Source organism: Dreissena polymorpha, chromosome 13 (assembly GCF_020536995.1).
Source record: "Dreissena polymorpha isolate Duluth1 chromosome 13, UMN_Dpol_1.0, whole genome shotgun sequence".
Classification (NCBI taxonomy): Eukaryota; Metazoa; Mollusca; class Bivalvia; order Myida; family Dreissenidae; genus Dreissena; species Dreissena polymorpha.
Window position 1 is genome coordinate 21,191,178 of NC_068367.1, and position 27,835 is coordinate 21,219,012.

General features: G+C 34.3%; 2 protein-coding genes across 2 annotated transcripts in view; one reads left to right on the forward strand and one right to left on the reverse strand.

The window, feature by feature from the left end:
* LOC127855047 (uncharacterized) overlaps window positions 1-27,835 on the reverse strand; it is a gene marked incomplete in the record, with an annotated part of 514,210 nt that overhangs the window by 58,282 nt on the left and 428,093 nt on the right.
* Window positions 80-27,593, forward strand: LOC127855044 (uncharacterized). Its single transcript, XM_052390384.1, has 29 exons — window positions 80-328; window positions 12,434-12,502; window positions 12,740-12,840; window positions 13,218-13,313; window positions 14,296-14,406; window positions 15,111-15,249; window positions 16,018-16,172; window positions 16,452-16,584; window positions 16,855-16,969; window positions 17,355-17,462; window positions 18,241-18,449; window positions 19,290-19,456; window positions 19,758-19,899; window positions 20,229-20,413; window positions 20,603-20,774; window positions 21,067-21,190; window positions 21,556-21,735; window positions 21,932-21,968; window positions 22,123-22,247; window positions 22,544-22,709; window positions 22,920-22,973; window positions 23,353-23,519; window positions 23,642-23,828; window positions 24,067-24,186; window positions 24,616-24,770; window positions 26,013-26,135; window positions 26,377-26,491; window positions 26,785-26,878; window positions 27,248-27,593. Exons 1-29 carry the CDS (start codon window positions 255-257, stop codon window positions 27,378-27,380), a joined length of 3,756 nt encoding a protein of 1,251 aa, XP_052246344.1. The 5' UTR covers window positions 80-254; the 3' UTR covers window positions 27,381-27,593.

Below are 27,835 nucleotides of genomic sequence, written 5' to 3' on the forward strand. Positions count from 1 at the left end.
TCAAGATGCATTTTGAAACTCCTGCTTACTTAAATCCCCCTGTCTATGCTGCACAGTTTTAAACTTCCTTGTTTTGATCTATAAATCCGCAAACCCCGCTCAGCCAGCGGAACAGTACGACGAAAATACCTGGATGACTGAAGTCGTATTTTGCCAGCTTGAAATTTGATTATTGAGCGCGTTTTAACGTATTTCATCAGTAAGGAGACAGTTCTTTGAAAATTCACTGGTTTCATATTGGCTTGCAGGTAGTTATGGTGCGATATATCGCGTGTTTCACGTTCCTGGTGGCCTGGTTGTTTGTGGTACCAACGGACGCCTGGCAAGGGTAAGACGAAATTCCTTTTGCATAATAATTATGATGTTTAATACATCGTAGAATGACGATGTTTGTAATATACTTTTTATCGTTTTTACTGGATTTCTTTTAATGTATACATATGACTTAATTACGACCTGGACACTGGAATTGTAACTGCAACCCAACATGCCCTATTACTAGCAATATCCTGTCTTTCAGTAAATATCTTATCGCCCCAATATATAAGTATAAACAATATTTATCTGTCTATTATAATTCTTTTTTTGTGTGCAATTTTGCATGTTATTCCATGTTTATTTAACACTGATTTAAATTATAATGCATTCATAACAAATATTATTAAAAGTTGTTATATGCACATGTAGTTGTGTAAGTTATATAAACGTGACATTCACATGCTTGCAAGCATTAGCACGCCTTTTTTTTAAATTAAACACTGCACTTCCATGTAAAATGTGTCTGCCAAATCATTCACATATAAGCAGTTTGCACGCTTTAGCTTGACAGTATTAGTAATAACATATTGCTATATTAAAGGAACTGTCAACATGCATTAGAATATCGACATATTGTTTTCTTTACATAATTAAGTCAAGTTTAAGTCTTAAAAAATAAGACCACGTTATTTTAAATAAGTATTATTACTTTAAAACGAAATACACAATAAATACATTGAGTATAGTCGATACAATAATATAATTGATTTAGTTCGAAAAGGATTTTTATCTAAGCTGTCACACAGTATTCTGTTCGAGTATTTTACATCTGAACAAAATAAGGCAGTCAAATTATGCACGACCGTACCGTTGGAAAGCAATACTGTTCAATCTTGCTCCAGTGATCGCAATGACTTAAAAACTCACCAAAAGCTACCTTACATAATTTGAAACGTTATGATATATGTATATTACTATATCTATACGTTGATTAAATAGTAATCCCACTTACTTCGCCAAAAAAAATAGAGTTAGTTTTTTTAAGCAGACATGCGTCGTGTTCGTTGTAGCTTCTTAATATAAAAAACTATAAACGTTTGCGTTGTGCTACCTGGAGACAGTTAATCATTGGGAAATTTTTATTTAAGTTAGTTAAAAACTGTCCAGAATTTTCTTGTACTTAGATTTTTACGCTGGTGTCTTTGGCTTTAATTCTTGACTAAATGTGAGTTTATTCGTGCAACGGTCACCTTTTTTTTTGTCTCTGGAAATGATCCGATGCAAAAATAATCAAAGTAACTTGCGACACAGAGTGTGCTCCTAATATTCAAACTCAAGGTAAATGATGTTTATTATTTTTATTTAAGCCTTTTGCCTTTAGAATTTGAAAATTCAAGATTCAAATTATTTGCTTTTTTCCCAGCTATAAAAGAAAATTATGTTTAAAAACACAGTAACAAGTGCAAATGTGTTCGAAGGTTGAATAGATCTGTGTTTTAAGAGTATTCGAATACCTTTAATTGTACATCCATAATTTTAAAGAAGCAGTGACAATGATCCAAACACGATGTTGTTTCCGTGTTTGTATGGTATTGTCACGCTCCAATCGACACGAACACACGGTCAAATGGTAATTGAGACATAGAGAGACTATACTGTTCTATGCAGTTACCGATCGCATGCGTTAGATATAGCATTACAATGAAAAATACCCCTCTTCCTAACGGAAACTTTGTGCAACTGATCGGAACAATGTTATACTCCATTTTAAGAACATCTTTAGACGAATTGTTTTTCAAATTTCGTGACGCTTTGTAAATAAATAATGTTATTGTCTGTCTGTTTGATAAACGTTTCGAGGAATATTGACATAACTGGTATTATTGTTCAACTGCTTATAAAAAAAATTGTACTTCAAATCGTGCATGTTGCTGTATAATTTAATAATGATGAACACACCAGCATAATAAGATTTGATAGACCAAGATGTACGCCTCATAATTGGCATTTATATTACGGTTTTCCGAAGAATAGAAAACATGTTCATTTACTTAGTTCCCAATTTTTTATCTGAAACGAATATAGTTACATGTGAAAATAATAAGGGAATGAATCATGTATATTAAGGGAATGAATAAAGTACCCCAAAAGCTGCATTGAAATATACTCTTAAAGAATGTATTTTTTCAACATTTTTGATCACACAATAAACTTATTTTCAAATAAACAACTTAATAATTATTGTTTTGCAATGTTCGATGGCATATATGAAAATTCACAAACTAATTGAGTGTACAATTTACGTCTGCTTCGCAACGTGTGATCTCTCTTAAAGTAGATTGAAAATCAATGCATCCTGATTCGCTTCAAATTTCAAATATAAGAAAATAAGGCATTGCTGATAAACCAATGCCTTTGTAAGCATATGTCTCAGATATAAATGGTTCATTTTGGTCTCTTAAAGAATGAAGCCAAACTGGACAAATACTATCACGTTCAAAGTATAGTCGTCAATGGATAAAACCAACGGCTATCACGTTATGCACTGTATTTCACTGTAACAACAGTGAGGTACTGTTATTTAATAAAACGGAGTTTCCTTCAATTTCATTGTCGTATGGGTGGAAATCCAGTCGGTAAGCTCTATATCAAAATAACCGGTGTTGAAAAGTACGTGGATATTATTGAATAAATATAAAATGTAGAGTTCATGCGATATGTTACTGTAGAAAAGCGTTTTACATTTGTCACAGTTTTCCGAATTAAAGATGTTCTTCTGTTGCCACTTTTCTACGAGTGAGTGTCTTCATTCAAATGTTCCGTTTTCACTGTTAAGCATATCTTCAATAGTATTCTTTAAATGCCGTATATTTTGTCATTCAACCTTTCGTTAGTTAAAATAATAAAGAAAACGTATTTATAAATTTGTACTTTGCGCTGTTATTTTAATTTTACTCGTATAAGTATGCATTATGTAATGCATAAACTTAATCGTATGATAATTTAATAATTATGCACATAATTCAAGGGGCTAAAATAATACAATACAGATAGTGAAAATGAAAACTTGAATCCAGATAACTTTTAACTGCGACTTAGTGTTGTAACCATATGCCAAGAAGTGAAGTTGGAAAGTTCTTTAATAAGGTAACGTATGAAATTAAGTGTTAGGTCTAGCTTGAATGATCACAAACAGTTTTAAAAGCTCATTAAAATCTACCTTACACAATTTTACACGCTAAGATGAATAATGCGATTACCATTACATCAATTGATACCTGTTTTCAAAACAATGTCGACTTAAATAGGGAGAAGAAGAGTTTTTCGTGTGTGAATATTGTCAACGACGATGTAGAGCATTTGTAAAGTTTAAGGTATATTTTGACAGATGTACAGTAAATTTACACAAGTCTGAGAACCTGCCACGTCCAAAGTTACAAATCTAAGCTAGGATTAAACGACCGCGATCAAGGAAAACATATAAAGCAGAAAATATAACCGTTTAATCCCGCCAAATTATAACGAAAAAGAAAAATATATAAAACGAAATAGATTTCTATACCTGTATATTAATTAAAATAAAAATCTAATTTACGTGAGTATATATTTCATTAAAAAATTCCACAAGTTTTATATATTTCATCTGTTTGTTGTTTTTTTCAAATCATTTATCGTTAATGGGATTTCTCAATGCTTATTTTAAAGAGTTACTTTGAAACCGGTGCCTTAATTGATGTATGCTATAATGAACGCTAAAAACGGTGTTCATTGACTGCTTCAGTAGCATCGATCTATACTTAATAATGCGTGCATTCTAGTTTTATTATCTTGAGGTTCTTTTATATGTAAATACCTCCAATAGTTATGCTGGTGAAACAGCTTAAGGTGAATACCGATTGAGTATTCTTGATCAATATTTCAGTATTTGCTGCAGCTACTTCTACGATAAAAAGGCAAAAAAATGTACTGCCAAAATTTTCGAAACTTGACAGGTGTATTCATTAAATGGTCGTCTATGAATATTGTTTAAATGATTTATAAGAACAAGGGGATAATCATGTTTTAAGAAAAGACATGTGTAATACTATTCCTCTCACTAAACCGCGCGGTACAGAGGTTTTATATCGGGTTAATTTGTTTTCTTATAAAAACTAATAAATACTTAAAACATATTTTCTTAACACGCAATACCATGAGGTTTGGTATGTGTTATTGATATTGAAGTGGAGCGACTCGTATGTAATACGTTTTTTTTCGCTTATGGGAGGAGAAGTTATTCTTACGGATCAATGTATATATTTTTGTTATCAGAATATCTTGCACAGTGGTGATTTTTTTTGTAAATAAGTGTAAATAAGTACTGCATTTGTGCCTATTACATTAACTACAACATGTTTTGCCAATAATTCAAAGCTAATTCTTTTAATTAATAACTGATCACAGGGACTGGGCAATTATAAAGATCACAGGGACTGATAAATACGCGAACCGGTGAAACTTTCTGGTTTTGTATAAACACAAAACATAATCAAAATATATTTATTGTGTGTTTTTTGTAACAATAGCGCATACTTTTGCTGTTCGAGTTTTGGTTAACGCGTATTTTCTTTAATTTCACAAGACGACAGCGATTTCACGGTTTATTGCTTTAGTGATAACCGTTACACTACAGTCACTTATTAATATCTTAGTTAGAAGGTGATTTTTCAAGCGGTTCCGTAGTGTAGTGGTTACACGCTCGGTTCACATGCGAGAGGCCCAAGGTTCAAACCCCAGTAGAATAAAATTATTTTATTTGTGTTCTATGTTAACTTTTTGTTTTGATGTAGACATTTTAGTTTAAATAAATACATGTATGTTGTTATAATGTAACCATTTTTTGTTGTTTTTTATGCCCATGAAATATATGTGTGAGAGGGTGGGGGGTTGTAAACACATTAAAACTTGTAAAGTGTTTTCATATCAACGAGTACTCAATCCCTATCGTAAATGAGCAACGTAAGAATTAGTTCATAATCATCTCCTTTTGAAGATGAGAAAAATATGAAATTACGCTTACAAGATGAAGCAGATTTTTTAAAACCTACACAGTTCTGTTCCAATAATGAAAACTGCACACGGATGTCAGTAAAAAAAAGAAACCAATGTAAATAAAATGAACTATGAAATATTTGGGGGTTACAACACAAAATCATAGATAATGGTTATTTGGGGTTTATAACACAACATCATAGATAATGGTTATTCGGGGGTTATAACACTAAATCATAGTTAATTGTTATACCAGTATCTTTTTTTTAAATGATCGGCCAATATATTAATATTTACAGAAGAAAAAAGATTCGTTCCATGTAACTTCATTGAGTGCCTTTTACACTGAAATTCCCGACGCCCTTCGATGCTTTGCATCAATAGTTATCTTGTTTAACAATTTATTATGGTCAGTAACTAAGTTTATTCACGCCCCATAGGTCTATAATGATACATAAACTTAGAAAGGCAGTCGATTGCTTTCATATTTAGTGGGTAAGTGTATGTTTCATCCACGGTATGTCATCTTTCTACCAGTCATATCCATTTTCTCAATGCAGAACAGGCCACATTGCTAAATATTTAATAAAGACATATCAAAATACGTATTTATATTATGCCACCGTTGTCTTAAATAGTTCCAAACCAGGGTATAAGAATATTATAAGAAATGAGCTACAGTTAAGTAGCTGTTCGTTCAATAATATTAAGAGTTTTCTTGTTACAACGTGCTTGATGTTTATTACAGTACATACAATACAAGTATCATGCAGAGAAATCTACTATACGCAAATGAGCATTTAACTGTATAACTTGTTCTTCCTGAGCTAGATAACTATGATCAGGATATTCAATTACATCCTCTTACATTATGAAAAAGGGTGAAAACGGGATTTAGCTGATACGTGTGCCACTTCTATTCATCATGCATCAAACGCTGAAGTCTTTGAATGCGATAAAAATTTTACTGATGCTTCTAAATCCTTATACTTTAATAAGTAAGTTAAAGGACGTCAACAATTCATTTTTTTAATACAAAGCAATTTATAAAAAGTTGAAATCTAAATAAGTCATTGCATCGGAAATCATTTGTGTATTGTATTTAACCTTGGTTTGTACCATATAGTGGTTTTATGGGTGACGTTCAAATCCTTGACTTTAGCCTTTAAGCAAAAATGCAGAAAAGTCACATTCCCTATGAGTTTACCAACGATCAGATGACGAACAACCCAAACATTGCACATAGTGTTTTGTTAATAAAAACTTAAAGTATAAACAACGCATTTATGGGCGAGACATTTAGTTGTTGCTTAAATTGAATCGTGCGAGAATTGTCGGTGGTTGATACGTTTAAGTTGATCACTTTATCTTGAAGTGGTTGTTGAAAATTGAAACTTATTTGAATGCCTCGGAAATAAAGACATAAAGCTAATTGTTTATTTAAGGATGTTGCTTTACATTTCTCAAGATGGGCCAAATTGTTTTGTTTTAATGGTAACATTTCCCATGCGTGTGTTCGTGTAAGTCAACATAGCAAAACGCCCCTAAGCTTTGGTTAAAGAAACCACGCGGAAGTTAGAGTATATTTACTTAATAGGGTGAATACCCATTGCCATTTACATAATTCACATGCATATCTAATGGTTTTAAGACTATTGCATGTCAATACGTCGTTGATTTAATTATAAATCACGAGATCGATGTGAAGATTTTTCGCTCACTGTTGTATCCATAAAAGGCGCTTTAGTAATTGATCGGCAACAATTTCGACAGCACATAAATAAATCCAATATATAGTGAATTCAAATCTTTTTAACCAGCTTAACTTAATTTTTATAAATAATAAGATATATGCCATTTATTTATTGTTGATATTGACACAAAGTGCTTTTGATCATTTCGATGCAATTATAGTAATAACGATAGACCAGAGTTAAACAAATTGTTTCATATATTATTATCAATATTTCATATCGTGATTATAAAAAGTAATTAAGTGACTTAGGTCTAATGGGTAAATGTTTCATGTCTTAAAAGAATCGGATCGCTTTAACTGAACAAAATGTCATCCACTTTAAATCTTAGCCATTTACGATGAATAAAATTAAGTCACAAATCAACGCAAGAATCAGCATGTCAACATGCTTTGTTTCGACAACATTGGTTGTCAATGGCATGTACATTAAACCAGAAAAACTAACAGGTGAAGTAGGGCATGCAACCAGAGATCACATCGTTAACACACAAAACACAGTTCACAGTTAGGCACCTGACTGTATTTTATAAATACAAGTTTTTAAAACTCTTTCTTTACAATGCAAATAGACCGATAAATATCAGTGGATACAATACAATTGGAGGTTTTGTCACTCGTATAATTTCAGTTAAACACTTTAAATCTGAAGAACGATTGTTTAAACGTTCGTGAAAAAACGCATTTGAATGAGAAGTATCCAGGGATGCTTATTTAATAAAATCGTTTTTGTGTTCATATCTACCAGCATGTCAAAGTTCTTATATACGTTGACACGCATGAATATGTGAAAATTCCTTTTTTTTTTAAAGAACCCAATGCGGGAGTTCAGATATATTCACTTAAATTTACTGATTAATACCACAACAATCAGAATCAACCGTATTTTTTAAATATACAATTTCATCTAATATACGATCTTTTATGTTATTGAGACGTAAAGTTTGAAATAAAACTATACAACGAGTGGCGAAACCTCCAATTGTATGCAACCACTGATATGTATCGGTATATTTGCATTGTTAAGAAATATTTTTTCCAAGCGTGTATTTAGGCTTTAATCGCGATGTTGTTTAATGATGCTTCTAATGAACGGCAAATAAAACATTCGCGGTATATTATTTACCAAGCAGAAAATCTTATCCAATATTGTGTACTCAATAACTCCATGACTTATGGTAACAGTCAATCAAGCAGTATTGTCATGGTGGGATAAATACATCACATCCGTTTCATGTGCGTCGTCAACATGTCAGCATAGGAACAGCAAGGCCGTTTATAGAAACTCCGCCTGAATATGTATGCGTCTATGCGATTTATGTGAGAAAATTCGGAATGATGACTTTTGTAGTCTAGTCTTTATTTAAGGCATATGACTAATAACTTCACACGCAACCGCCCCCACACACGCTACGAACTTAATCATGGTTAAGGCTGCGTCAAAACATCGTGACAGTTAATGCAAACATTTGGGTATAAAGTTTAAACTCAAAATAAAAAAGGAGTGTAGGTTTTTCATTTAATTACTCTGTACTTGGTGAAATATTTAACAGAGCAATAATAACACATTCATCAGGAACAGTGTAAGGACATTTTGTGTCGCGCGATACATTTCGTTGTTGTTTAGCGATGAATATTACAAATTTAAGGCAACGCAAAGTGCATGCTTCCAAAAGAAACAACAACACAATAGGCCATGTTCCTTTAGAGCAATATACTTATACAAGATACCACATTTATTTACAAACAAAATTAAAACCACCACAGGTTTAGGTGGATGATTAGTTACTGCTATTTGCTAAATTGTTCGTCATACTAAAATTGAGGGCTCTGCGCCTCGGTTGTAGTTAACTTTGTTTTTTTGCTAAGTGACCTAGCGCCTGATCAAATAAAGATGTTGTCTAAACTTGTTCATATTTCTGTGACCTATGCAATACGTAACTGTAAAGCGTTTTACATTTGCCACAGCTTTCAGATTTAAAGATGTTCTTCTGTTGCCACTTTCCTACGAGTGAGTGTCTGTTGATTATGTCAGAGCAACTTCCGAATACATATTTTCCATATTTTTTTGATTTTAAAGAATCCCATAAGGAAGTAAAAGTTTATCGTTTTGTGTTATTGCTTGATTGCAAGTGATTATACGATATTTGCGGAATTGCGTAAAAGTATACTTTATAAACAATCGGGTACACAGTTCTCCTAAAAGCAATCAAGCTACAAAGTCCATATATCTTAAATGTGCGTGAAACTTCATTTAAATATTCCGTTTTCACTGTTAAGCATCTTCAATAGTATTCTTTAAATACCGTATATGTTGTCACTCAACCTTTCGTTAGTTAAAATTATAAAGAAAACGTAATTATAAATGTGTACTTAGCGCTGTTATTTTCATTTTACTCGTACAAAGCAATTTATAAAAAGTTGAAATCTAAATAAGTCATTGCATCGGAAATCATTTGTGTACTGTATTAAACCTTGGTTTGTACCATATAGTGGTTTTATGGTTGACGTTCAAATCCTTGACTTTAGCCTTTAAGCAAAAATGCAGAATAGTCACACTCCCTTTTAATTTACCAAAGATCAGTTGACGAACAACCCAAACATTGCACATAGTGTTTTGTTAAATTAGTGTTAATAAAAATTAAGTATTAACAACGCATTTAGGGGCGAGACATTTAGTTGTTGCTTAAATTGAATCGTGCGAGAATTGTCGGTGGTTGATACGTTTAAGTTGATCACTTTATCTTGAAGTGGTTGTTGTTGAAAATTGAAACTTATTTGAATGCCTCGGGAATAAAGACATTAAGCTACTTGTTTATTTAAGGATGTTGTTTTACATTTCTCAAGATGGGCCAAAGTGTTTTGTTTTAATGGTAACATTTCCCATGCGTGTGTTCATGAAAGTCAACATAGCAAAACGCCCCTAAGCTTTGGTTAAAAAACCACGCGGAAGTTAGAGTATATTTACTTAATAGGGTGAATACCCATTGCCATTTACATAATTCACATGCATATCTAATGGTTTTAAGACTATTGTATGTCAATACGTCGTTGATTTAATTATAAATCACGAGTTCGATGTGAAGACTGTTCGCTCACTGTTGTATCCATAAAAGGCGCTTTAGTAATTGATCGGCAACAATTTCGACAGAACATAAATAAATCCAATATATAGTGAATTCAAATCTTTTTAACCAGCTTAACTTAATTTTTATAAATAATACAATATACGCCATTTATTTATTGTTGAGATTGACACAAAGTGCTTTCGATTCTTTCGATGCAATTAAAGTAATAACGATAGACCAGAGTTAAACAAATAGTTTTATATATTATTATCAATATCGTGATTATAAAAAGTAATTAAGTGCCCTAGGTCTAATAGGTCGATGTTTCATGTCTGAAAAGAATCGGATCGCTTCAAGTGAACAAAATGCCATCCACTTTAAATATTAGCCATTTACAATGAATAAAATTAAGTCACAAATCAACGCAAGATTCAACATGTCAACATGCTTTGTTTCGACAACATTGGTTGTCAATGGCATGCACATTAAACCATAAAAACTAACAGGTGAAGTAGTGCATGCAACCAGAGATCACAGCGTTAACACACAAAACACAGTTCACAGTTAGGCACCTGACTGTATTTTATAAATACAAGTTTTTTAAACACTTTCTTTACAATGCAAATAGACCGATAAATATCAGTGGATACAATACAATTGGAGGTTTTGTCACTCGTATAATTTCAGTTAAACACTTTAAATCTGAAGAACGATTGTTTAAACGTTCGTGAAAAAACGCATTTGAATGAGAAGTATCGAGAGACCAGGGATGCTTATTTAATAAAATTGTTTTTGTGTTCAATTCTACTAGCATGTCAAAGTTCTTATATACGTTGACACGCATGAATATGTGAATATTCCTTTTTTTTTAAAGAACCCAATGCGGGAGTTCAGATATATTCACTTAAATTTACTGATTAATACCACAACAATCAGAATCAACCGTATTTTTTAAATATACAATTTCATTTAATATACGATCTTTTATGTTATTGAGACGTAAAGTTTGAAATAAAACTATACAACGAGTGGCAAAACCTCCAATTGTATGCAACCACTGATATGTATCGGTCTGTTTGCATTGTTAAGAACTATTTTTTTCAAGCGTGTATTTAGGCTTTAATCGCGATGTTATTTAATGATGCTTCTAATGAACGGCAAATAAAACATTCGCGGTATATTATTTACCAAGCAGAAAATCTTATCCAATATTGTGCACTCAATAACTCCATGACTTATGGTAACAGTCAATCAAGCAGTATTGTCATGGTGGGATAAATACATCACATCCGTTTCATGTGCGTCGTCAACATGTCAGCAAAAGAACAGCAAGGCCGTTTATAGAAATTCCGCCTGAATATGTATGCGTCTATGCAGTAAGATTTATGTGAGAAAATTCGGAATGAAGACTTTTGTAGTCTAGTCTTTATTTAAGGCAAATGACTAATAACTTCACATGCAACCGCTCCCACACACGCTACGAACTTAATCATGGTTAAGGCTGCGTCAAAACATCGGAACAGTCATTGCAAACTTTGGGGTATAAAGGTTAAACTCAAAATAAAAAAGGAGAGTAGGTTTTTCATTTAATTACTCTGTACTTGGTGAAATATTTAACAGAGCAATAATAACACATTCATCAGGAACAGTGTAATGACATTTTGTGTCGCGCGATACATTTCGTTGTTGTTTAGCGATGAATATTACAAATTTAAGGCAACGCAAAGTGCATGCTTCCTAAAAAAACACAATAGGACATGTTCCTTTACAGCAATATACTAATACAAGATACCACATTTATTTATAAACAAAATTAAAACCACCACAGGTTTAAGTGGATTATTAGTTACTGCTATTTGCTAAATTGTTCGTCATACAAAAATTGAGGGCGCTGCGCCTCGGTTGTAGTTAACTTTGTTTTTTTTTGCTTAGTGACCTAGCGCCTGATCAAATAAAGATGTTGTCTAAACTTGTTCATATTTCTGTGACCAATTTCCATCAATATTAACTAATACATTTGGCCCCCATTACGGTTTCACGGTTTTTCTAAAATATTCTGGCGAAGCTGGGTACAGATTGAGCAAACGCGTAGCCTCTAGAGTGATTTCTAATTAATACATGGCAATACACGACGTTGGAAGAAGGAGATAAACGTCCCACAACGCTCATGTGAGCTCATATATTATTGGAATCAGGACGTTAAACCAGTATGCAACGTATTGGATAAAACAATGCAACCACACTGAAACTACTATTAACACAGACTAATGCGCGAATAAAAAACATTCATGTTCAGTCATGTTACTCTACGGCATGATTTCAGTCACTACGAGACGTATCTTGTGAGACGAGAACGACTTAACAGCTACTGTATTTGTTGGTACTGGTGGTGGTAAGTAGCCTTTCTGAGATATTATTTTATCAAAACTGTTTCCTGTTATTGTATTTGAAAGATTGACTTTACAAAGAGAAATAAAAAATACAATTGTGTAACACCAACGAGAATGACGCAGAAAAAGACCTGCAAACAGCATACACCATATGTTGTAACAAATGTTATTGACATGTATACTATCTTGTTTTGTTTTTGAAAGTGTCGTTAAATTTAACTATGCACTTATTTTCAAAGGGGATGTTCGTATTTTCGGCACTACTGGGAGACATATTATACCTACGAATACAGATGTAGTGCAGGGTGGTTTCACAATGGTGACCAGAATTGCAATCGTCGTAAGTGATAAAATTTAACGACACAATGCACCGCTTACACCTTAAAATATACCAGAGGCAAAACAATACTGACCGGGACATACTGATCTCTAATAACAATTCTACAATTATTATTTGGAGGGAAAAACCTCAACACTATTTTGCAAATAATTCCTTGATATATTCTATTATTTTGTGGTGCTGATACCCTAATTCGTGCCAGACTATATCACTAAAACATTAGGCGACTTTTCTGGCCTCCTGTATCATTTGAAGAAATTGCTCTGTGCAGCTACGCGTTTTTAATATGTTTTTGTTTTGTACACACATAAACCAGATAAAAAACGAGATTTTCTATAGCCGGTCTATCAAAGCTGATTATCTGATTATGAATTCAGCTATCTGCAGCCCAGACTGCGCCAACGGCGGGACTTGTACTAGCCCAAACCAGTGCAGCTGTCCTTCTACTTCACAAGGGCCTTATTGCCGGAAATGTAAATACGTGTTTAAAGTTACCTTTAAAGGCATCAGAAATGTTATTGATTAAATAAAATATTTCTTAATAGTAAACAAAAAAGACTGTTAATATGCATTATACGTCATTGTATGCAAAGTATATACACACATTATTACTTGTAATTAATCGCAATCAATAGTTGTTATGTTCAAGGTGCAAGTGTTTGTTTCTTTATGAACGGGTGTACTATTGCCCGATGATTTTGCTAATTTTGACCGAAAAGTAAGTTGATTTCTTGCCAATGATATTGCTATTTGGAAAACACAATCGTATTTTGCTTTTTGTTGGTCGGGCTGCATGCTATCGGTCTATCGGCCCTTAAAAAGGTAAGATTCCACTAGTTATCTTAATCGGATGAGACCTTAAATCATACAAACGGGTGGTTTGGGAACTTGTGAGGCAATTAAAACCACTATTTGATTTTTCACCTGTCATGATAACAGGTGAAATTAAAATTAAAGATAGTTTATAATTACTCACGACAATTTTGACCTCTGGTGATGTAAAAGGGTATGCTGGCGACTTGGAAAAACAAACAGACCACTACTGCGTCGAATTGTCAAAGGTTAAGGTCACAAGAAGTGTAGCTTGTTTACCGTGATAATGATTTTAAAAGAGTATTGGAAAAGGTGATTTGTTTAATTGGTACTCTGGAAATCTCGGATAAATAGAAGATGCCATTTAGTATTACGTTCAGACGTCAATATCACAAAGGCTTATAAGATGAGCATCTTTGCTCGCACGATATTTTTCTATCATAATCGAATAATTGCATGCTGATCACTTTTAGGGATGCTGTTTACTTTCATAACCTAGACAGATGAATGGCAACTACAAGAGATTAAAGGGTCAAGGTCATAGTTCTATTCCCTTAAACAATCTAATAGAATTGCATATTTTCTGGCTTGAATAAAAGTTGTGAATGGTCATGTTTTGCAAACATCTATTTTTTATTGCAGTGACTTGTTCCTATGCGAGACCGTGCTACCCCGGAGAATGCCTTGATGACGTCTCGTGCAGGTGTTCAGAAGGATTTTCGTTGAACAGCACCTCCAACGGATGCACGAACTGTAAAAATTTTCTCCTTGTATGATTATGAAAACATAGAAAAAGTGTCGAGTTCAGCCCATATAAGACACCGGAGTCTTCCATTGACGTACCAATACCAATTTCAGTGTAAACGTCTGCTGCCATGAATGCACTATCACTTTTAAAAAGTTTCGATCTTTCAACATATTTCTCACACACATCATTGCGCTGATATATAGAGAATGTGAGTTTTATATAAAGATCAAGTTTATCATGCGAGGCTTAGAACCATGGTATCGCAAGGCTTGCCGAGCGCTACCCTGGTTCGAGCCGAGCATGGTAAACTTGATCTTTATCCAACACTCGCATAATACTCTATTTATCATATTATTTCCGCCCTGTTCCATTAATAATTATCAAATATCGCATTTTTTGAAATTTTGTTCTTCCGTAGTTGACAAAAACAGATTCTTAATTTTTTGAAAACCCCCGAGTGTGATGTAAAAATAGCGACAGTAAAAGCTATAAGTTATACGATCGCTTTTATTCTATCTAATATTTTCTGTTAATAGGATACATTTGCATCTTGTAAAGTTTCATGGTATAATACACTTCTTGTAAGTTTCAAATGGCATGATTTAATTGTATTTCACGTGGATATGAGACGTGTACTTTTTGCGTCTCGTATTAGTTACACTTTGAGTTCGCTCCGATATCATTTTCAACATGTATTGTTTTTTTTCAGTCATTGAAAGCGAAAAACGCCTTCAACCTCAGATTGTTCAATCGAACGTCAGCATCAAAAACATCCGTCGATTCGACAATAGAATAAATTTCATGTTTGTGTTGGAGATTTTGGATGTGAACTCGTCATTAGTCTGGAGGTCGGTCTTAAACAAAATAATGTTTTACACTTTGATTGAATGGGCTGTAATTTGATAAATCTATGTTATATTTGAGAATCAAGACCGGTTGTATAGAATAAACAGCTATCCTGAAAACGTTACATTTTCAAAAGAAATTCAGCGTATTATATAATGCAATACTATAATCCTAATCCACTTTCCGAAAATATTTTATCCTGTGCCTGTTTTATAGTGGTGGCTGTTTGGAAGCATCAATGTAAAGCTACTGCTTTAGAAATGTCAACGAATTGCTTGTTTTCTTAACTTATGACAGAACAAACAAAGACTCAACTAAGACGTTATCATAAATGAATATAAACTAGAACATTTCGTATTGGGATATTATATAATTATTAAGAAACCTGACAAGTTTGCTTATTAGTAAAACCCTTATTGATATTCAATCTTTAAGGAGCAGTTTGAAGAAAGGGCAGAAGACGCTGCTTTGACTAACAACTTTTACATTATTTGAAAAAAGCAGTGTTTGCATAATCTAGACATATCCCTATAATTCTGAAAATCGAAAATTGCTCCGAAAACAGACAAATGATCAGACCAAATATTAACAGTTTCATCATAAAATATATACACCTTATTTTTTCTTTACACATTTCATTTGAACCGTGTTTCTAAGCCAGTATTAATGTCTAAAATGCTGATTGTTTTTGTAATAAATAATCAAGTCGTAGCTCATTTGGTTGTGATAATTCATGTTACTGTTTACTTAATAATAAGTATCGTTGATAGCAACCAGCGGGAGTTTAACAACCTCAAGTTCGAAATGAAGGCATTGTTTGATGGCATTGACAACCTTCCAAATCGCCCTAATTACGTTCACGAAAATAAAATCGGAATTGTACAGAATATCATCACTGCTAATGTCAGCAAAATTCCGCGAAGAGGTATGTTAAAAAACATAATCATTTTTCTATCAAGATTTCGTTTAATCAACCTATGCAATAATTAAACAAACAACTTGTATGCGGCTGGAAATGAACAGTTTAGTATTAATATATTTACTTCTGGGAAAATTAAGATATTTTTAGATAGGTTTTATTGCTTTCAAAGCCAAATAGCATTTTTGATATACTCTTACATCGTTATTGTATAATTTGTGAACGTTATGGGTCGAAATCTGTATTCTGTAACGCTTTTTAATTTTTTTGTTGTTGCGTTTTAAGGATCAGTGCGCGATTCTGGCTCGTTTAAGGAATATGCGTGTCAAGGCGTGGCTAGAAACAGCCCAAAGGAGGAGTCCGCTACCTGCGTCATCGATGATGACCAGTTTGTGACTCTTATTGAACACGGAGATTGGTAATTGTGTAACGTTAATAAGTGAAACAAGTTGTGCTGTAGTACATATTTTTTGCACAATTGGCTTTTATATTTGCATCTAGATACTTAACTTATTTACAAAATTGTTGAACATTTACTTTTGTAATGTTCTACATGTATTTTGAAAATGTATGCACATTGCACATTCAGACTGACAAACTAAGAAAGTGACTGCCGCATTATCGAAATGAATTTTCGAAGAATTTAATTTATTTTACAGAGGTAACTGTATTATGTATTTGCTTTAAGGCTCACAGTTCAATTTCGGTCTACAAGCGGTGGCTTTCAGGAGCTTCGGAATACTGATCGACAAAGCGAACCTTACGCTACCAAATATTACAACGGGCTTTCGGTCATCAAAACGGTAAACAATTAAAAAACAATGTATTTATGATTTAATGTATAACGGGTTATGTATAACCGGTACGACTGACTGCTCTGTATACTGAATTCACTTTTTTACGATATGTGTGGTTTAGCACAGGTCTAAATATAAACATTATGTGATAAGTATTTTTCAAACGAAATTTTACAGCTTTCATGCGAAACCATGATTTTTTTAGATGTAATTAAACATTTGAAACATGGTGCAAAACAATAGTCTTAATAAATTATATTGATTAATATTTGCATGTTTGTACAAAAATACAATAGCGAAGTGCCTAACAAAGTGTGTTCCTTCTTTCTTTCCCATAGAATAGTCGTGGCTAAACAGCAGTAATTTATAAAATGAAATGTTGTTTACGTAGGTTGAGTTTCGGTTCGACTTCATAGCCCCGATACACTGCTCAGAAGATGATAAAAGAACCTGTCCAACTAATGATACTATTCTTGACATACCGGACGTTTATACGAAGGTACATCCAATCATCTACAAAGTATATATTGGTAAAATGTATTAAAGCGAACACAGCTCTGGTAAACGTTCAATTACTGATCAGTAAAAAAAGTAGATTTTATTAAAATGTATTCTACTTTATTCCTATTTGATTAGCATTGCAAGGGAGTTAATTTGATTTTGTAAATAATAAATGTGAGGTTGTGAGTTCCATTAAACCGGATCAAATGCAATTTCTTTGTAAGGAACGTTTCAATTGAATGACATTCGTGTTTCACATTGTGTGTATTTTTCGTGAAGTTTTTTGAGCACGAGTTTTTGTAGCGTGTCTCAAGTTGGCCAAAGGCAAGCGTTTTCTTGCCTTTATGATGGGACCACGTGCTATAATTGTTGTTATCCCTTCCTGACGCAGCCGAAGCCTCATTTTTTGTAATATCGGAGCCTTTATAAATTTAAAATTTATAAGTTAAATTTACCATGGACACGGTCGTTAAATACTAGCATTTTTAAGTTTTAAAGATTAAAACAAGAGGAGCACACTTTAACTCAACCTCGATAGCTGGAATTAAAACACACACCACATTTAAGGCAAGTGGTAGCCTATGTGTTAAGTTATTTGCTGCTCAGAACTTGTGTCCTTCCAAACCAGGTGTTTGAGTTCTATCCAATACATTGATATAACTTTAAAGGAGGAACGTCATGTTCTGGAAGAAAATAAACGAATCAAATAACAAAAATAGGACATTATTCCCAACAGTTCTTGATATTTTAAGCAGGATATATTGGATCTCTTTCAGAACCCTATCAGACCGCGTTGGCTAGGCTGGACGGACGAACTGTCTGGGGTAGGTGAATACTACATGGAAGTGTTTAAGCTTGGGCCAAACAGAGACGAACGTCTGGTTGAGACGACTCCTTTAAACCCCGAGTTCTTTGCAACTATACCCCATACTAACGGCACTATTCAGTACCCGGAATACAGGCCATCGGCTCCTGGGATGTACAGGTATTCCGAAAACAGGAGACAACTTGTTACTGTCGCTGTTAAAACATTTGCTTTAATATCCAATCTGACGACTAAATGATCTCTCTCTCAAAGATCTCATTATATGTAACATGAATTGATTTTAGTTTATTTTTCAAACTAAATTGAACAGCAACCGCCTTTTGGTCATTTTGAAACTAACAAAAATATTTTTTTTTGCTTAAAGATCCAAAAACATTGCCGCATACAATTATGATATATACAAACTTCAAACAATTGCAATACGAAGATTAATTGCAATCGAAAGACCCTAAAACATTATAGTAAAAACATTAAAATACAAACATTCTGCAATTATTTAGCATCTAAAAATCGTTTCATGACGTCATATATTTTCATTTTACGGATGATCTCGAGTCAGGATCGGATTCTTTCGGTTTGCGTTAATTTGCATAATTTGGAGCGCATGTGTCTTTGCTATTAATTAGGTCCGCGAGCTATGATAATAGACAACTTCAAAATCATGGGAAAACCCAATTTTTCCCTTGACGTAATTCCAGTTAGCTATATTTGCCCCTAATACACTTTCATTTTTCACGCTCTTTTCTTTTTTCTCTCTGAATTGCTAACAGCAGGACGCCCTCGTTTTAGCTACGCTTATACATAACCTAATGAATATTCTTTTCTACGCTTCCCGAAGCAAAACTCGCGTTTGCTCGTGAATGTTCGGATATTGCCGCGAAAATAGTTAGCCCCAAAATAAAAAACGAACATTTTGTATCTCGTTTAATAAATGTTTTCAGACCACTTACGCGTTTTGATTGCGAATAAAGTCAATAAACGTTCATGTCGTTTTGAAAGCGTCCTTTTGGAGGTCCGTGACTTCTCCAACAACTCTCGGATTGCTCGCCGGTTTGTGTTGTACGACGCCACCTCCTCAATATCTCTGAACAACAAGACCGCCAAACTGTACGTGTCGTCTGCTGTTGAGGAGACCGGATACACCTGGCAGACACCGGCGGCAACAGGTCAGTGAAGATATTTGTGGAATGATACAACTAGACAGACATAAATTAATAATACATGGGAAGTTAATGAATTTAGCGAAATTATTATTAACGTTAGATCATTAAGATATACTAGGTATATTGCTCCATAAGAACGATCAATTATCAAGGAGAAAACAGGATTTTCAATTACGCTAGGAACATTGTATTATTGGCTTATTGCTAATTGTTGATACCCGTATAATGTCTGCCGTAATAAAATGGACAATAGTGTTGTTTAAAAGAAAAACATATTATAAAATTTACCATTTAAAACTCCTAGGTAATCAAGTGACAGTCAGTGTCGCTTGGCCGAATTATTTTGTCAACCACGTACATGAAGATGGTCTTTTCCTCGGGGAAATCGAGCATTATCCGATTCAGTTCAAAGAGATACAAGATGACGGAGTACTGTTCAGTCAAAAGTAATAAAATAAATTATTTATTTGTTATCGTTTAATATTTTACCTTAAATATCAATTTGTTAGTATGTTTAAGAAATATAGAACATATTTTCGTGTATGTATGTAAGAGCTTTATTTAACTCAATCAATTTAGTGTGATTAAAGTGAAAGAACTTCGGGAGTTACATACATTCTAAAAATATTGCCAGTCATTGAGCCATACACATTATTTTACTCTATTAAATTGTACATTACTCGGATTCTTCATAAATTATTATCTGGCAACTCCAGAGAGCAACACAGTATTCTACAAAGAACACACATGGTTAACATCAACATTTATCATGCAGATATGTAGCGGATGTTCTAGACGACAATGTAGAGCCTCGAACCCGAAGGGCGATATCGAACTTTCACGGTATAGTCAAGTACGAGATCTTCTGGGGGTCAACAGTAGATACAAGGGAACCCACATCCGGTTGGGAAATCATACCACTGAAAGAGTCGTTTACTGCAACCAGAATATTAGCTGACGGTAATTTCTCTATTATTGAGTTATTTTTGAAACTTATGCTTAGATAAACTTTTAATAGGTTAATAAACATTATTACAAAAACATGTTTGAATTAATTAAAAAAAAGTGCAGGATCTAAACCTCTTCTAGATTGTTTATGCGTGAAAATAAAGCGTGCCAACTAGAATTTTATTTTATTTTCGGTTCAAGGTGACACGTTGCGTGTTTGGATTCGGGCGACGGACATCATCGGCAACACTAAGGCCGACAGCACCGTGGTCACAATAGACGGTACGCCACCAATCCTACAGACAAACCATCCTGGGAAAGACTACGGTCTGAAACGGAACATAGCAGATGGACCATACAACTTTAGCTCCAAGTGTGTTATATATCCACATAATGTTTCATTTATCTCACTCTTTGCGGGAATCGTATTCACACATATTTACGTATATTTACCAAATGAAACAATGTTTCAGGAACTAGTAGTAATATGTTCAGCAATTCTTACAACAATTCCCTTTGTTTTGTTTACTAGAAAATCTATTTAATTCATTTTCATTTTTAATATTTTTATTAAATGGGTTAACGTGTAGAAGAGAATATGAATAAATGACGCACTATTTTATTTAAGTACAAACTAAAAGTCAATACCGAGGATTCCTTTTCAGAATCACGTTTGCAGCGTCGGATAGCAGCAGTGGAGTCCATAAGATCGGTTTCAAGGCTATTGTGAAGACGCAGTCTGGAGAAACCAAGGCGATGTACAGCAATTTTACAGCCGCCAACATGCAAGTAAGCTGGTCCACTTAGCTAAACGTGTATGCACATTTTCTCTCTAAACATGATCTTAAAACCGCTAAAATCGGATAACCTTTATCTTTAAAATGTAATAGGACTGCAATACTTTTTCACACGGCGAAAACGAAACAAAAAAGCAACACCCTTTACATAAAAGTCTTTTAGAATCTTACCGATACATAAACCGAGATTTTTCCAAAAATCTTACCCTATAATAGGGAAACTAAACAAGTTATTTGCATTTATATTTATGTTTGGTATCAAACAACTGCTGAGTAATTTTTGTTTTACTATGTCATGCTATGGCACAGACAAATCTTAAATATGCCATGGATCCAGCTTGTTTACGTTTATCATAGGAAGACCTTTCGAGCGCGTTTTGCAAGATAGTAGATCGCGTTTGTTTCTTGCCCGACCAGACCCTCTACCTGGATAACTGCTGGCTGACCGTTACCAAGTCTGACCTTGACACGGCCACCGCCATGATGGAGGTCACTGTCTATAACCAGGCCATGCTATATACTTCCACCATGTTCGATGTAAGTTACATTTTACTTCTGGAATAAAGTCTCCTTTTCTGTTGTTATGGACAGTTGTTTAATCGCATAATATATTGCATACACTGCATAAACATGATTCGATATTCAATGTTTAACGTTAATTTAATACGACACTGTGCAGAGTGTTGCTCTTACATGCAAAAATCAACAACAAAAACGGTGGTTTGCTTTACAGATTGGTCCAATAAACAACCTGCAAGGGCTGGAGAAATGTTAGTAAACAATATTATTTTTATCGTCAATGTGGTCATGTCATACAATTACAAGAAAGCGATAAAGGATACATAACATGTTTATATTTACTATACCATATTATATTATTTGCCTTTTTTCGACACATAAAGATCAAATAAAATACATATTCAGACAACGGGCCCCAGAATCTTCGAGTTGTCAACAAGACCCCGACTGGTTTCAGAATTGAGTGGGACCTACCTTCACGAGAGTCCTGCTACGGAAGGGCGGACATTGTGATAATCCTGTCTCGCAAAGTCAGTGCGTTTAAAACGCAAAACGATTATGCTATTTTAATGCCGGCAATAACTGCAATATATCAGTGTTGTGATTCCGACCGAAGATAGTATACTTATGACACAAAATTGCAATGTGATTGAAATACGAAAAGGTTCCCTAAATTTTGCTTAACGATTTTATGTGAAAAACGAATAAACATGTTCATATACAAATAATTAATAAGTTAACACCTTACTTATGCATGTGCATATTAAATTGCAGCTGCAAATTCAATAATTGAATTGCATATTGAAAATTTCATAATATTATTTAGAACTCAAACGGTCAGGAGGTGCTCCACACATTCTATACGCCGGGCACCAGCATGTTTTTTGACATTCTGGGTCTCACTCCGGAAACGGAGTACACTCTGGGGCTGAACATTCAATCACAGGGAGGAAGTGCTCAGAAAACGGATCTAGCAGTGACGGCAAGAACAGGTGTGTGGCTCGGCCGATTACAAATAAGTTTTTTTGGTAGCACATAGGTCTTTTTATTACTTCAACATGTAATATACTATAGTTGTTGTCATTTACCCAGTTTCAATCATCAAATAACAATCAACACAAAGCCAACATACATGTTTAATTTATATAATGCAACAACAAAATTACAGTGTCTTTAAATTTTATATTTGTGTCTTACTTCAGAGAAGCAAGAGAGTGGTGGTGTCTCAATAGGTGGTATTATTGGAGCCGTTATAGGTAAGTATGGCGTGTCGCCCATACCAGAATACGATTGTGCTGTGTGTTAAGAATATTTAGTGTTCAACTGTAAATTCATAATCTAGTTTCAATCCCTATCTGTTATGTAATAAAAAGACCGTGCGACGTAATTGATAATTGTATAATGGTTATATACCTAGCTTTTGATCATGCTATGTCGCTTGTCATGATTAACATACCTGTCTATTTAAACATTATTCACTATTAATAATGTATGAAATATATAAGTATTGAACAATTCCAATGACGTATTACCAATTTAAGGATTAATATTCGATAAAATAATAATTGAGTATTTTTTATATTTATATTTATAAGTCAATGAGTTATTTAAAATTATATGATATTTATCACACAGGAGTTTTGGCTGTTGTTGCCATCGTTGTCTTTGTAATGGTGATACTCATCCGCCGTGGTGTGATTCGACCTGCTGAACGCGCGCGTGAGGTCGGGCGAAGGATATCTCGGCGGGTTCGTCAAAGCCGAATGTTCGGAGGCGAGACACACAGCAATCCGTCTTATAGTGTGGGTATATTTTATATGGTATTAAGAGTTGAATTACACTGTGTACTGTATATCCACACCGATGTTTAAGATTCTGCATTAACAAGTTTAAGCGTACTGATGTATGTCATTTACTTCATCAGGAACAGCGGGCGGGGTCAATGGCCGCCGAGGAACTTTACCTGTACGGTGGCATGGACACGTACGCATCGAAGTCAGTCCTAAGTCGCAAGGATATTGTGTTCGAGTCTGTCATCAAGTCCGGGCACTTTGCTAACATCTACAAAGCCAAGTACCAGGGAAAAACTGTGGTGGCTAAAACACTGAAAGGTATGCATATTATTTCATGTATTGTTATAAGTTAATATAAGTAAAATATAAGAACCAATGTACAAAAGTAGTTATTAAGAAATCGCCTTGGTGTTCACTATGAGAACTGTAAAACTTAAAACAAACGAAGATTGTCAAGCTCGATCAGAAATATTGACTTAATTGTATAACGTGAGGAAATCAATAAGATTGTAAAATTGATATAAATGCTGTTAATGTGTCATTTCTTTCGATTTAGAGAACTACGCAACCAATGACGAGTTCCTTATGAAGGCGAAGATAAACTTCTCATCAGAGAAAGTTGGGGACCATCCCAACGTGTTAAAGTATTTGGGATCCGTCCTTGATGACACGAACAGTTGAGTCTATTGCAAATTAAACCATTTCAGGGTTTACACAATGAAAAAAAGTTACCCACAGTATGATCTTGTCATTTCAAAAGGATAAAGTCGTTTTGATTCAAGCTTTTTTTTCTTATTGTTGTTGAGGGTAAATAACGGTGCTAAAGCGAGTCTCTATTAAACAAATTAAAACATAACACTTGATTGTTCGGCCTAACACACACGCACAACAGATTTGAACTACAGTCTGCTCTTGTCTTTTCTTTGCGATAAAGTTTCTTTTACAGTAGTGGTTAAAGCTTTTTTCCGTTATCGCTGTTGAGAGTGAATAACGCTGTTTTCTTTGTATTAAGATTATTTCGTCAGTCTTCAGACGGATTTACATATTCAAAAGCATGTTCTCACATTTACACAAAATGCCGTATCCTTTCCTTCATGCATTTAAGTGGGACCTTTCATCCTGTATGAGTACTGCGAGAACGGTACGTTGAAGGAGTACCTGGCTCAGCACAAGTCCAACGTTACCATGGAGATCCAGGAGACGCTCTTTCGCATTGGACTCGATATCGCCAAGGGCATGGAGTACCTGGCTGGAAAAGGGGTAATTCAAATATAATGTTGCAAACGTGTTGTGCAGGTAACATACTACATATATTTTCATATTAGGTATGTATCAAATTGTATTCTAACACGGCACGTGCCAAATATCATATAAACACAGAAGAAAATCGTCTATGGGTTATTCTGCAATAATTATGGGCGGAGCTTATACACTGAAAGCACGCGCTGTAACTAAACAAAAAATGCCGATACATTTTCCACCAGCGTAATAATCCGGTATTTTATGAATGAAAGCGGATCTGATTGACAGAAGAGCCGAAAGTTATTTTTATGGGCGGATTTTCACATAAAATATTACACAAGAAAATAAGAAACATTGTATAAATCTTTAGTAAACAACGTGTTAGAATCGAAATAAGTTGTGTACGTTATAGTTTTTTGTCGAATAACCCACGGCCGGACGTTCAGATGCGTGGTGTCAAATCACTCGTGCTTCGCACTCGTGATTTAATCCCTTCGCATCTAAACGTCCGGCCGTGGGTAATTCGACAACAAACTATAAGGTACATGAATTATTTCTTAAGTACAATATGTTGTCGAACAACTTATAAGATTATTTATTATTTTAACACGGCACGTGCCAAATTTCATATATACAAAGAAGAAAATCGTCTATGGGTTATTCTGCAATAATTATGGGCGGAGCTTATACACTGAAAGCACGCGCTGTAACTAAACAAAACATGCACGCGCTGTAACTAAACAAAACATGTCGATACATTTTCCACCAGTGTAAAAATCCTATATTTTACGAATGAAAGTTGGTTTGATCGACAGAACAGCCGAAAGTTATTTTTATGGGCGGAACTACACATGAAATAGTACACAAGAAAAAAATGATACATAGTATAAATCTTTAGTAAAAACCGTGTTAGAATCGAAATAATTCGTGTACGTTATAGTTTGTTGTCGATTAACCCACGGGCGGAAGTTGAGATGCATGGCTTCAAATCACTCGTGCTTAGCACTCATGATTTAATCCCTACACATATAAACTTCCGGCCGTGGGTTATTCGACCACAAACTATAACGTACACGAATTATTTCTTAATAATATATGTGTTCCTAACTTGAACTAAGATTGCGAGGGGGTACAAAGTCAGTAACGTCATTTTCATGCTAATGTCTGTATTTATGTGTCATAATTACAACAATTGACGACTAATACCATATATTACTAAACATACGCTAAATGAATTAAATCGCGGCATATTATTTAAAGATAACTCACCGGCGCCTGGCGGCACGCAACATCCTGATGACCTTCTTGAACGAAGTTAAGATCTACGGCTTCGGACCACAACCGGAAGAAGAAGGTGACGGGGATGCAGAGAGCGGTAAAAAGGTTTGTGATACGTTGAAAAACCGTCATGATCAATACTTTGCATCCAACAGTCATTTATATTACAAGATACTTTCAATGTCCAGAAACCATGTTCTCCTTAATTATTGGTTTGAATTTATTCCATTCATGGCTCTTAACTTGATTTTCATTTTTATATTAAACAGTTGTGTTAGTTTGCATATCTGATAGTATTTGTTGTTTAATAGCTTTAAACAGCAAACAAATGTTGCTTTCATTACAGGAGAGAATTCCAATCAAGTGGATGGCGCCCGAGTGTATGTCGTCAACGAAAAATGCAGACGAGAAAAGTGACGTGTGGTCGTTTGGCGTGGTCCTTTGGGAAGTTTTTACTCTGGGTAAACACTTGTTTTTGTTTTCTATTAAAAAGGCTAACCACAAAAGTAGTTTAGTATTTTCTTTTGTGCCAAAAGAAAGACAATAAACAACAACAATGCATATGAGCAACACTTGTATTTACTTTAGATAAAAGATAACACGAATAAAACCATATCGTTCAAGCTATATAGTCAAACAGAAACATATACATTATCACATGCGAACGTTTATAGTAAACAAAATCAAAACGTATGAAAGTATGGTTTATTTCAAATTAACGTTAACAATTTCATGATTGTTCTGTCACCATCAGGAGAGTCTCCGTACGATAACGTGAGAAGCCGAGACCTGCCAGACAGATTGAAGAAAAATGTTCGTCTGCATAAACCGGAACACTGTGATGACGTGTACGTACATCGACGTTTTTGTACTATAGGCCATTGTTGTTTTCACAAAACATGCGGGTTATCCCATATTAAACAAAGAACGTTTTTTTCGTTGTGTGTTCAGGCAGGTTACACGATACGCCTATGGTTTGGTCTCTGGTGGCATATCTAGGTGTTTCAAACAAAAGTTGATCTTGGAATGTTTATTCGTTTTTAAGGTCTAACGATTACGTTTAAGAAATAATGAACTCGTTGGTCTCTGTTTATACCCTGCGGAAATAATTGCTGATATTACTAACGTTGTCCCTGTTCGGTTTGTGTTTTAGCATTTTTGCATGGTATTAGGACAAACCTTAGTAGTCACTGTATTTTGATGTATGGGTTATTCAGGTGGTACGGCGTGATGACCAAATGCTGGGCGTTTCAGTCGAAGAAGCGACCAACGTTTGCTGACATCAGAACGGAGCTGGACACTATGTTTGTTGCCTCTCCTGGAGATGACTACTACTACTATAAACGCTAACAAAGTTCTATACTTTGTGAACGAGTACTTCTATTTTTAAAACATTTTGTTATGCTTAAGTATGTGAAATGTGTGGACTTTTATAAGTTTGTTACTTAATTTGGATTTAGCTTACTGTGGCGCATAGGATTCTCTTCATGTCTGCAATTTATATTTCTGCCTTATTACGTAATCACTTATAGTGACACTAGAATAAAATATATAGCAGAATAATTCAGCGTTCGTTCTAAATTACATAAGTAATCCCTCCGATTACTGAAATTAGGGTACATATACTATATGCTTACGCCGATAAACATGAACGATAATCCGCCGGTACAGCGGGATGAAAACGCTTTTTTTTCTCAAAGTAATCCGGTCAAACATCCCTCAGCATCAATCGGAATCGGAAAAAAGTGAGCATGTGTAACAATATCAGGTCTCAGATTTATCAAGCCTTTAAACAGTAACGGCAC